This window comes from Notolabrus celidotus, unplaced genomic scaffold (genome assembly GCF_009762535.1).
Source record: "Notolabrus celidotus isolate fNotCel1 unplaced genomic scaffold, fNotCel1.pri scaffold_127_arrow_ctg1, whole genome shotgun sequence".
Lineage (NCBI taxonomy): Eukaryota > Metazoa > Chordata > Actinopteri > Labriformes > Labridae > Notolabrus > Notolabrus celidotus.
The window spans coordinates 86,960-99,185 of record NW_023260012.1 but is presented as its reverse complement, the minus strand read 5'-3'; the positions used below and the strand labels follow the sequence as shown (position 1 = coordinate 99,185).

Here is a 12,226-nt window from a genome sequence, read left to right as displayed (position 1 = left end):
TGATGCACACACACACACACACACACACACACACACACACACACACACACAGTGATAAAGTGCAGACACAGCACATGTTGACCTCACCTCTCATTGGTCACCCCGATCAGACTGATGTTATTGACATCCAGAATCAGGTCACCTGACTTAAGCCGACCTGGATCAGAGAGTGACAATCAGACGGACGGACTGAGCCGGAGAGGGAGGGGGGGCAGAATAATTCAACTCTGATGATAAGAACAGGAACATAAAAAGCACCCACCGTCCAGAGCTGCCAGCCCGCCAACAATCACCCGCTTGATGTAGATCCCGAACTCCTCGCCCGTCAGCTCGCGGTAGCCCCCGATGATCTTCACACCTGTGCACACACACACACACACACACACACACACATGGACTCAGGTCAGGTGGGACACTTTCTGGACCCAGAGGTCACAGAGATCAGGAGGAAGACACTCACCCAGCCCCTTCTTGCAGTCGCAGAACTCCAACCTCTGTATGGCTCGGTTGATGCCGTGTGGGCCCATGATCGTCCTGGCAACCAGCAAAAACACATCAGATTCAAGAAGAACAAATCAACATCCTGACTCCTCCACACGGCGTCCCTCCCTCCCGCTCGCTCGCTCCGAGGCTGCAGAACATAATCAAATCATCCCAGGATTTTGTCTTTTTCCTCCCCTCCCTCGCTCCCTCCCTCCGTCACATCCAAACCAATAAAATCTGTTGATTGTTAGACGACACGGCGGCAGCGACTTGGAGGTTAGAAACGGACACAAACAGCGTTTAGTCACAATCCAAGGAAACGTCACAGAGCTGTCATTACATCCTCTGATCTCATCTGAGAGGAGAGGCTCATCCGGGAAAGGGCTCCAAAGATCCCCCCGTCTGGTTTGACATGATGCTGCTCTCTGCTGGTCCGGTTCCTGAGTCTCAACCGCTGTCAGATCAGAGCTGCAGAGGCTGACGTCTGAGAGGAGGGAGCGTCTACTGATGATGACAGATTCACAAAACACGCCGAGTCTGAGTCTGAACGCCACCAATCCACGATTTCATTACATGTTCCTCTAAACCTGTCAAAACTCCCACAGACAGGACTCTGTAGTGGAAGTCACTGCATTAAAAACAGACATGACTCTGTAGTGGAAGTCACTGCATTAAACACAGACATGACTCTGTAGTGGAAGTCACTGCATTAAACACAGACATGACTCTGTAGTGGAAGTCACTGCATTAAACGCAGACATGACTCTGTAGTGGAAGTCACTGCATTAAACAGAGACATGACTCTGTAGTGGAAGTCACTGCATTAAAACAGACATGACTCTGTAGTGGAAGTCACTGCATTAAACACAGACATGACTCTGTAGTGGAAGTCACTGCATTAAACACAGACATGACTCTGTAGTGGAAGTCACTGCATTAAATACACAGACATGACTCTGTAGTGGAAGTCACTGCATTATAACACAGACATGACTCTGTAGTGGATGTCACTGCATTAAACACAGACATGACTCTGTAGTGGAAGTCACTGCATTAAACACAGACATGACTCTGTAGTGGAAGTCACTGCATTAAACACAGACATGACTCTGTAGTGGAAGTCACTGCATTAAACACAGACATGACTCTGTAGTGGAAGTCACTGCATTAAACACAGACATGACTCTGTAGTGGAAGTCACTGCATTAAACACAGACATGACTCTGTAGTGGAAGTCACTGCATTATAAACAGACATGACTCTGTAGTGGAAGTCACTGCATTAAACACAGACATGACTCTGTAGTGGAAGTCACCGCATTAAAAACAGACATGACTCTGTAGTGGAAGTCACTGCATTAAAAACAGACGTGACTGTAGTGGAAGTCACTGCATTAAACACAGACATGACTCTGTAGTGGAAGTCACTGCATTAAACACAGACATGACTCTGTAGTGGAAGTCCCTGCATTAAACACACACATGACTCTGTAGTGGAAGTCACTGCATTAAAAACAGACATGACTCTGTAGTGGAAGTCACTACATTAAACACACACATGACTCTGTAGTGGAAGTCACTGCATTAAACACAGACATGACTCTGTAGTGGAAGTCACTGCATTAAAAACAGACATGACTCTGTAGTGGAAGTCACTGCATTAAACACAGACATGACTCTGTAGTGGAAGTCACTGCATTAAACACAGACATGACTCTGTAGTGGAAGTCACTGCATTAAACACAGACATGACTCTGTAGTGGAAGTCACTGCATTAAACACACACATGACTCTGTAGTGGAAGTCACTGCATTAAACACAGACATGACTCTGTAGTGGAAGTCACTGCATTAAACACAGACATGACTCTGTAGTGGAAGTCACTGCATTATTAACAGACATGACTCTGTAGTGGAAGTCACTGCATTAAACACAGACATGACTCTGTAGTGGAAGTCACTGCATTATTAACAGACGTGCAGCAGGCAGAGGTAAAGACCACACAGGGGGAGTCAGTCATCCGGTGAGGGATCAGGTGAACAGGCAGAGGTCCAGAACCCCAGCAGGGATCAGGGAGCGATGAAGGCTAAGTAGTAAGCACATTAGACGATCTGGCACAGGATGAATGGAACTGAACGGTTGGCGGTAACTGGATTGTACTTCTTTAGCTCCTCTCTGGCCTTCCTACCACTGAAAGCGCTTTAAACGACATGCTATCATTCATCCTTACACACACAGCCAGACCCTGACGCTGCTCCCTGCAACACTCACTACATTCATACACTCACTCTTCTTTTGGAGGAATCTTAGAGCTTCCACGAGAAAGCTTCCAGGCTGGAGGGGCGGGGATGAGTCCGCGGATCAGTGCACTTGGGGCTATCGGGTCAGCTGACGGAGGATGGCCTGGACGCAGAGGTTGTGCTCTAAGCTTTTGGTTTTGTTGGCTCCAAGTTGATTTGTTAGAACCGAACAACACTGAGTCATTCATTCCCTCCGCCTTGTTTCCATTGTGACGTCGTGCAGAACCCCATGCAGTGAGGACGGAAACAAAGCCACGCCAGGGACTCAAGTCTTGTGTATCTGATCCGGAGGACTCTGACCTGCCGGATCAGAGACGCAGCAGGAACGCAACGGAGCGGATCCAGTGGAAGTTAACACATTGACTAGAATAGAAACCGATCAGATCTGGTGGAATTTGGCCGTAAGGGAAGGAAAGATGAGCCAAGGAAATGAGTGTTAAGGAAAGGAAAGGAAAGCTAAGGAAAGGAAAGGAAAGCTAAGGAAAGGAAAGGAAAGCTAAGGAAAGGAAAGGAAAGCTAAGGAAAGGAAAGGAAATGATCAATAAGGGAAGGAAAGGAAAGGAAATGATCGCCAAGGAAAGGAAAGGAAATGATCACTAAGGAAAGGAAAGGAAAGGAAAGGAAATGATCACTAAGGGGAGGAAAGGAAAGGAAAGGAAAGGAAATGATTGCTAAAAAAAGGAAAGGAAATGATCGCGAAGGAAAGGAAATGATCGCTAAAGAAAGCAAAGGAGAGGAAATGATCACTAAGGAAAGGAAAGATGAGTGAAGAAAATGAGCGTTAAGGAAAAGAAAAGGAAAGGAACGCAGAGGGAAGGAGAGGAAACCTATCAGATCTGGTGGAATTTGGCCATAAGGGAAGGAAAGATGAGCCAAGGAAAGGAGCATTAAGGGAAAGAAAAGGAAAGCTAAGGAAAGGAAAGGAACACCAAGGAAAGGAAAGGAAATGATCACTAAGGAAAGGAAAGGAAAGGAAAGGAAAGGAAAGGAAATGATCACTAAAAGAAGGGAAAGGAAAGGAAAGGAAATGATCGCTAAAGAAAGGAAAGGAGAGGAAATAATCGCTAAGGAAAGGAAAGATGAGTGAAGGAAATGAGCATTAAGGAAAAGAAAAGGAAAGGAAAGGAACACAGAGGGAAGGAGAGGAAAAAGAAGCTAAGGAATGGAAAGCTGAGGAAAGGAAATGAGCGCTAAGGAAAAGAAATGAGCACCAGATGGAAACGGAGCGGATCCAGTGGAAGTTAACTCATTGACTAGAATAGAAACCGATCAGATCTGGAGCTGAGACGGATCAGAGAAGGACCGGACACAGATCTGGTGGAATTTGGCCGGTATCACCTGGTAGGTTCACTTTGAGAGGTTTTTCTTAAAGCGACAAGAACCAAAACCCAAAGTCACAGAAAAAATCACCAACCAACAGCTCAGCTCTCAGCCCCTCCTGATGTCCTGTGTGGACACATTCAAGGAGGACTACGTCTAACTGTGAACAAAGTGGAGGCAAGTCCAGAAGACTGGGTTTTGCTTAAGGCTGATCCTGTGGATGTTGGTGGCAGCTCGGCGTGCAGCCTCCTTATCAAACATTCATAGATGAAGACGGAGGTTCCTCTGCAGATCATGGAGCTCCTGTTAAAAACTTCTTAGTGACGGCCACAGTGACAGCTCAGCTCTCAGCCCCTCCTGACGTCCTGTGGAGCTCGAGTTGCATCGGAGAAGATGCAAAATTTGTACTTGATACACCAAACAAAATCGTAACATTTTGCAGCTCTGTGGTTGTTAGTGGCAGCTCAGCTTGCAGCTCCCTTATTGGACATCCTCTGCACAGAAGAGCGTGAACTCGTCTCAGTTGGGGAGTAAAGGAGGAGGATACAGCTGCAGATCATTTAAAAAGAGATCAACACAGTGAGCACTGGAAGGATCCTAAAACATGAACAGGCGGGGGCTGTCGAACAAGCTAGCAACAGCTCAGCTTGTAGCCCCTCCTGGTGTCCTCTGTATGCAGGAGAGAAAATCTGTAATTCTGTTTTGGGAGATGAATAATGTGCTTTTTTTAAATTCACAAATCTCTCTGTGGATGTAAGATGCAGCTTGCAGCTACCAGCCTCCTTATTGAACATTAGGAAGGAGCATTTGAAGAGCACTGATTTATTTGACCTGAAACATGTATGTACCGTCTTTAATCATCTCAATAAACAGGACAGTGACAGCTCAGCTCTCAGCCTCCTGATGTGACACAGAAGAGACTCTTCAACATTTAGATCAACTCAACGTGTGACTTTGAAAGTAAACTCCACTTAACCTCCAAAGATAAATCAATGAAAGCATGACTCTGGTTCTGCAGACAGCTCAGCTTGCAGCTCCAGAAGAGCACTCCTTAAACCCTCTCTTTATTGCTGACTTCTTGTTTCACACATGGTTCATTAAAAAGATTCAACACTTCTTTTGTTTCCCTGAAAAGCAGCTTTACTTTTCGTTGTCACAGTTTAAATAAGCACAGATTTAATGACTTCATGTCACGGGTAGAGAGACGCAGAGATTCAGACGACGCCTTGAGACGACCCGAGGATCCTGACACAGTTAACTCCACTCATCATCCTTTATGTGAGTCTCTAATCTCCAGCGCTCAGAGATAAAAGTGAATGTAAAGGTGCAACACTTGACGCTGCAGATGAATCCGTCAAACTAAGTCATCTCTGTTCTTAAGGAGAGACTGAACCACCCTGAGAGTCTGATCCCGCCTGCGCCGCTTTCCTCTGACAGCTTTAGAGACTACTTACTGGATGAACTCCTTCACACCTCCGTCAGTGAAATCCGGCACAGGTGGAGCTGCGTTCAGGACGGTTCGTCTGTTCGAACGCTCTGATGTCATCATGGTGTCCTTCTGCTTTTTGGTGTTTAGGCAGAGCGAGCTGCGAGGCGACGCCGCCGTCAGCGCCGGGCTACATACATACTGTGTGTTACGTAAGAGATAATGTACAGTGATGAGTGGATGAGTAAAGATTGGGGGAGGTGAAGTGGAGGTCACTCTGATCTCTCCGGAGAGGCTTATTTTGAAATAATATGATCCAACTTCACACACAGCTGAAGACTCCACGTGTTCTAACAGGCAGCTGATTAAAATATCAGTCCCTCCAGGATTTCGCGGGATTGTTTTGTGATTGTTGCGTCCCCGAAAAGCCTGAATTTGCGGGACAGCTTTTTGAAAAAATTGCGGTGAAAGTTTCGATTTGCTTTTTTGCTTTTTTCCCCCAATAACATCTCAGGGGCAAATAAATCTGCTAAATTACAGTTGTTTTTAGAAAACATTCTTGATGTGGCCACTGACTGTATTTTGATTCTCTTGATTCACAGTAAAATGCCATGAAAGGACCGTATTGCACATTTACGACGGTCCCTGAATGCACCTCGCAGCGACTGATGCACAGTCAGTTCACGGCACTCTGAAATGCATCTGCATCTTTGATGACGAGGAGTTGATCCAAACTTACTGAATGTGTCTGATGTTTCACCAAACTGGATTAAATCAAGCTGTAGATGCAGAGCTTTTTATGGTAACCACGGCAACAACGTCAAACATCAAATAGTAAACAGACGTCCCCCACGGTTGTGTCTTTGTCACTAACGCACACCGGGGAGTAAAAATCCTCACTGAAGATGAGACAGATGCATGGAGGTGAGGAGAGCTGGTTCATAAAGCACACCTGCTGCAGGTAGAGACCAAGCTAACACTGAGCCCCTCAGATAAGAACTCAGCCTGTCACAGGAAGTCATCACGCCATCTTTAAAGACACACAGCACAGGGGGAAACATGGATTCAACATGTCTTTATTCTTTCTTCACTTCTCTCTTTCTTTCTTTCTTTCATTATTTCTTTCTTTCTTTCTTTCTTTCTTTCTTTCTTTCTTTCTTTCTTTCTTTCTTTCTCTCTTTCTTTCTTTCTTTCTTTCTTTCTTTCTTTCTCTCTTTCTTTCTTTCTTTCTTTCCTTCATTCTTTCTTTCTTTCTTTCTTTCTTTCTTTCTATCCTTCTTTCTTTCTTTTCCTTCTTTCTTTCTTTCTTTCCTTCTTCTTCTCTATTTCTTTCTTTCTTTCTTTCTTTCTTTCTATCCTTCCTTCTTTCTTTCTTTCTTCCTTTCTTTCTCTCTTTCCTTCTTTCTTTCTCTCTTTCTTTCTTTCTTTCTTTCTTTATTTCTTTCTTTCTCTCTTTCCTTCTTTCTTTCTCTCTTTCTTTCTTTCTTTCTTTCTTTCCTTCATTCTTTCTTTCTTTCTTTCTTCTTCTTTCTTTCTCTCTTTCCTTCTTTCTTTCTCTCTTTCTTTCTTTCTTTCTTTCTTTCTTCCTTCATTCTTTCTTTCTTTCTTTCCTTCTTTCTCTCTTTCATTCTTTCTTTCTTTCTTTCTTCCTTTCTTTCTCTCTTTCCTTCTTTCTTTCTCTCTTTCTTTCTTTCTTTCTTTCTTTCTTTCTTCCTTCATTCTTTCTTTCTTTCTTTCCTTCTTTCTCTCTTTCTTTCTTTCTTTCTTTCTTTCTTCCTTTCTTTCTCTCTTTCCTTCTTTCTTTCTCTCTTTCTTTCTTTCTTTCTTTCTTTCTTTCCTTCATTCTTTCTTTCTTTCTTTCCTTCTTTCTCTCTTTCTTTCTTTCTCTCTTTCTTTCTTTCTTTCTTTCCTTCTTTTTTTTTCTTCTTTTTTTCCCTTTTTCCTTTGTCTTTCTGTCTCTCTTTCTTTTTCTCTCTGTCTTTCTCTCTCTCTTTGTTCTTTCCATGTTTCCTCATCCTTTGTTTCCTTACTGGTTCATAAAGCACACCTGCTGCAGGTAGAGACCAAGCTAACACTGAGCCCCTCAATCTATAAATAACAACGTTGTCATGGTCACTTGTCCTGCCTGCTGTCCTCTCTCTTTTCACCCGTTCTCTCTCTGCGTGTTTTGTTGTTGAAAAGTGCCGATCAAGTGAGGACTTACGTTTATGTTCCAAGGAAGTCAAATTGATGACAAACCTGATGACGTGCAGGGGCTGAGATTGAGGTAATTGGTCAAATTTACAGGAAAGTTGCGCTGATTGTAAAAAAATTGCAAAGCCGCGAAAAAATCGCGCTGATTGGTTGAATTTGCGTTGATAGTTGCGATCACGAAATCGCAACTTCCTGGAGGGACTGAAATATCACACAGTCAAAGAGGCGAGGAGCTAAACTTACAAACATGACTCTCTCAGGGAGCTGATAGATTTCCACCTGTGCAACCTTCCATCTGATATATTCAATCAACCAATAAGATGCTTTCAAACTCCTCCTCCACCCATAGGACATTACATTTAGATCTGTCTGAAAGCAACATGAGACGACATCTCATGTCTCCTGTTTCTCATTCTTGCCTCCAGAGACTAAGTCTCAGCTTAGTCTCCCTTTCAGTTCAGAAGGAGATCTGGTCTGAATCTGAAATGGTTCTCAGGTATTTCTCAGGTGTTGTGACTCCTTTTGAGCTCAGGTGGAGAAATCAGGGAGCTCTCTCAGTCTAACCTCATCCATCTGTTTTAGTCAGACTCAGTTTTTGTGTCTCAAGTTGAGCTCAGATGGAGCAAAGAAAGAGCCTGAGCTCATCTTTCCATCAACATTTATAGAGCCCTGCAAAATTAACATTTCAATGTAATTCTCCACAAACTTACAATCTTCATTAAAACATGTGAACCACTTCAAGATCAGGACTTTAGATGTGGAATGATCTCTTCTCTGACTTCACAGTCTGGTCCACAGATTATTATAATTAAAGGGACTGATTCTTTTGGGGCACTGGTGGCCTAGCGGTCTAAGCGCCCCACATACAGAGGCTACAGGGGTCGCCGGTTCAATTCCCAGCCAGTCAACCATTTCCTGCATGTCTCCCTCCCTCTCTACTCCCCACATGTCCTGTCTCTCTTCAGCTGTCCTGTCAAATAAAGGCCAAAAATATATTTTAAAAAAGAGAAGAAAATGATCCATTAATGAGATCTCTCATTTAAGTCTGAAATAAGACTCATGTCATGGACTCATCTATTTCTCCTGGTGAATTTTAGGAGAAACTAATGAGAACAATTTGAAACTTGAATCAGGCTGAAGTGAGAATCTCAATTTCGTCTCCAGAGACTTAAAAGAGAAAGCCTTGAGCAGTAAAATTTCCCTTCTGGGCAGTCCTCCAAAACTTTGCACCGTTGGACTTTAGTGGCTTCAATAAAACCGGTGAAGTGTGTCTCTGTTTATCTGACGTCTCTTCTCACAGAGGACAGAACACACTCCCTTCTCTCCCTGTCTTTATTTACTCCAGTCTCTCTGTGCATCTCTGGACCAGGGTTCATTTTGGCAGCTAGTTTAGATTTAGTCTTAGTCTTTAGACTTCTTGTTGCAGCAGCTCTTTCTTGGTTGTTCTTCTATCTGTTTAGTTCTCTTTGTATTTGGAGCCTGTCAGGACTTTTAAGGACTCATTTGTTGGCCATAGACACCAAACTGACTACGTCTGCAGGGGTGTTTTAACTGTTTCTGTTCCTGTGTGTGTCCGGAGATCCTGTGTAACCATGGTAACATTGTTTACATACAAGATCAGCTGTTAGCAGCTCGTAGCATGTCGATGCAAGCTAAGAAAAGACCACATGGACCTGTCCTTCCACCCACCGTTATGGGGACTGTAAGATCTATCTACGATAAGGTGGACCAGCTAACCCAGCACCAGAGTAGCATCATGCTAACAGAGCTAACACCAACACCACATTGGAAGGATTTCACCTGCTGTGGGCGGACAGGATACAGGAGAGCCAGACTGAACTAACTGGGGAAGAAGGCCAGCTCAGTCCTGGACCCTGTGGAGGTGGTGGCTGACAGGAGGATTATGACCAAGCTGTCGTCTCTGATGAACATTTCTTTCCTTTATATATTCTTGTTAAATTCTTGTTCTGTACACCTTCTTGTTTGCTGCTGGAACTCCATGAATTTCCCTGTTGTGGGACGAATGAAGGAGGATCTTATCTCTTATCTCTTACTCACTGGGTCTTCACTGCACTGGTGGATATTCTCACTCACTAAAAGCATCTCATGCTTTATTTATAGCTTGTAATATTTTGCAATAACACCTTTTTCTGGACTTGCCAAGTTATTGTGATTTACTGTAAGTCTTGTGACAGTTCTTTAAAGTATAAATGAGATAAATTCACTTGCTAAAATTTGAATTTTTGCAGTGCAATGAGGTGTTAATGTGCTGATTGCATGAAAAGCAATCGTTCTTCATTTTTACAAATCAGTTAATGCACTAAATGTTGTTTTTTTAAGTTGCCTGAAGATAAAACTTTATCATTCTAATTAATGAATTACAGTTTTTAAAACACATCTTTTTAAATCTTTATCTGCAAATAAAAGATTCTTTTAGTTGAAAGTTGGAGGAAAAGTAATAAAAGAAAAAAATTGCATGAAAGATTTTATTTTTAGTGCTGGTCTCAATTTTTTTCTAGAGATATAAATTGATAGATAATATTTTTTCTATCTTTTCTCTCTAATAAGACTTAATTTTTCTGACTTTTTCTCTCATATCCTGTTCTATATATTTTGTCCTTGATGTGTCCGTGTCGTCCTTGAAACGATGCACCTTGAACGCAGCGCTGTGACGCCTTCAGGTACCTGCAGCGTTTTTATTAATCCCTCACAAGAAGTTCAGATAATTCAACGACTTCCTCCTGTAATGCATCCCCAACATTTAAATGAGCGCGGTGTATGTGTTGGTTTTCAGCAGCTCTGAGCTCCACAAACAGACGTCAACGTGCCGCAGAGCCAACAGCAGGGACATGAGGAAGCAATTAAACTGATCACTTAATACCTGATAATCTGCATTACCTGCCGCAAGCGATTATCATCACTCACAGGCCGGCTGCCAGGGGAACACGCTGTGACCGCACAGCCGTCTGAGCACACACAACCTGGCTTCTGTGTCTGGGTTTGAATTTACACTGCAGGAGAAGAAGAAGAAGAAGAAGAAGAAGAAGAAGAAGAAGAAGAAGAAGAAGAAGAAGAAGAAGAAGAAGAAGAAGAAGAGTGCCCCTGTTTTTAAAAACAGCGTACCGTGTCTCATGTCGGGCTCAGATTACAGATTAAAGAGCCGTCGTTTCTTGCAGTGACTCATCTGGTTCCCGACCAATCGTAGCTCACTATCTGAGACAAACTGTGATGTCATCAGGAAGAGAAGGAAGTGACCGACTCCCTGGAACGTAAACAAACGTCTGAGGCCGCTAGTGATGTGTCGGTCGCGAACAATCCGGCTGTAAGAGCCGGTTCTTTGAAATGAACGACGCCGGCTCCTGACCCTGACTGGGAGCCGGCTCCTGACCCTGACTGGGAGCCGGCTCCTGACCCTGACTGGGAGCCGGCTCCTGACTGGGAGCCGGCTCCTGACCCTGACTGGGAGCCGGCTCCTGACCCTGACTGGGAGCCGGCTCCTGACCATGACTGGGAGCCGGCTCCTGACTGGGAGCCGGCTCCTGACCCTGACTAGGAGCCGGCTCCTGACCGGGAGCCGGCTCCTGACTGGGGCGTTTTTTTTATTTTTCTAGTCTGTTTCTGTCAAAGACTCACGTGATTGGTCAAGACATGGTGGCGTCTTGACCAATCACGTGTCTACATTGAGCAGAACAGGGAGGGCAGGGGTCACAGACACACATCACAGTGAGCACCAACAGGAGGGAGACGAGAGGGAGAACATGCGCGACAGACAGAGAACACACTGGAAAGGTGAGAAGACGAGTGACTGCAGGAAACACAGTAAACTTTAGACACAGTTCAAAGGCAGAGTGTAGACTGTGTAAGGTGAAAATGTCATCAATCAGGGTCCACAAATAAACCTGCAAAGACACATTAGATCTGTCTGTGAAGGATCTCAGTCATCCAGGTCATGGACATTAGAACTGTTTATCCATCAGTGCAAGAAGTGAAGAATAAAGACAGTGAAGGGAACCTGCTGATAATGAAGGGGTTTAAAAGTTTATAAATAATAAACATAGAGTCAGAGATTGGACCTTTTTGTCTAATTGTGATGGGTCTTGTTTTTTGTACTTTATAATTTAATTTCTGTAGCACTCTGCTCCATGTTGAGAATATAAATAAAGCCTTTAAATGATAAACATTTGATATAATGTATGTTTTTTACATTAGTAATTCATTTGACATATAATTTAACATTATTTTAGGTAATACAGTCATTCAAACAAGAAGACATCTGAGGAGCCACAGTCGGGAAGTCTGTCGTCAGATTTCGTTGAAAACACAGAATCAATGAAACGTGTTTTATTTGAATGTTGGATGAATCTAGGTCGCTCTACACGGACGGACAATATTAAACCTCTAATCTAATAAAAATACTTATTAGAGATACTTGTTGTTGCCTGTTTTATTTGTGTTATTCATTCGTGTATACGTTCGTGAACCCAGCGAGAGCAGCTGCTACTTTA

The 12,226-nt window shown here is 43.5% G+C and overlaps 1 protein-coding gene across 1 annotated transcript in view; it reads right to left on the bottom strand.

Annotated features, from left to right (window-relative positions):
• Positions 1 to 5,651, bottom strand: part of LOC117808580 (hepatic leukemia factor-like) — an 11,815-nt gene extending 6,164 nt beyond the window's left edge. Inside the window, exons 1-4 of the mRNA XM_034678301.1 lie at positions 5,557 to 5,651; positions 461 to 534; positions 263 to 358; positions 88 to 157 (exon numbers count right to left, since the gene is read on the bottom strand). Of these exons, the coding sequence (XP_034534192.1) occupies positions 88 to 157; positions 263 to 358; positions 461 to 534; positions 5,557 to 5,651 (335 nt within the window). The remainder of the gene's footprint in view (positions 1 to 87; positions 158 to 262; positions 359 to 460; positions 535 to 5,556) is intronic.
• Positions 5,652 to 12,226: the final 6,575 nt, after the last annotated feature.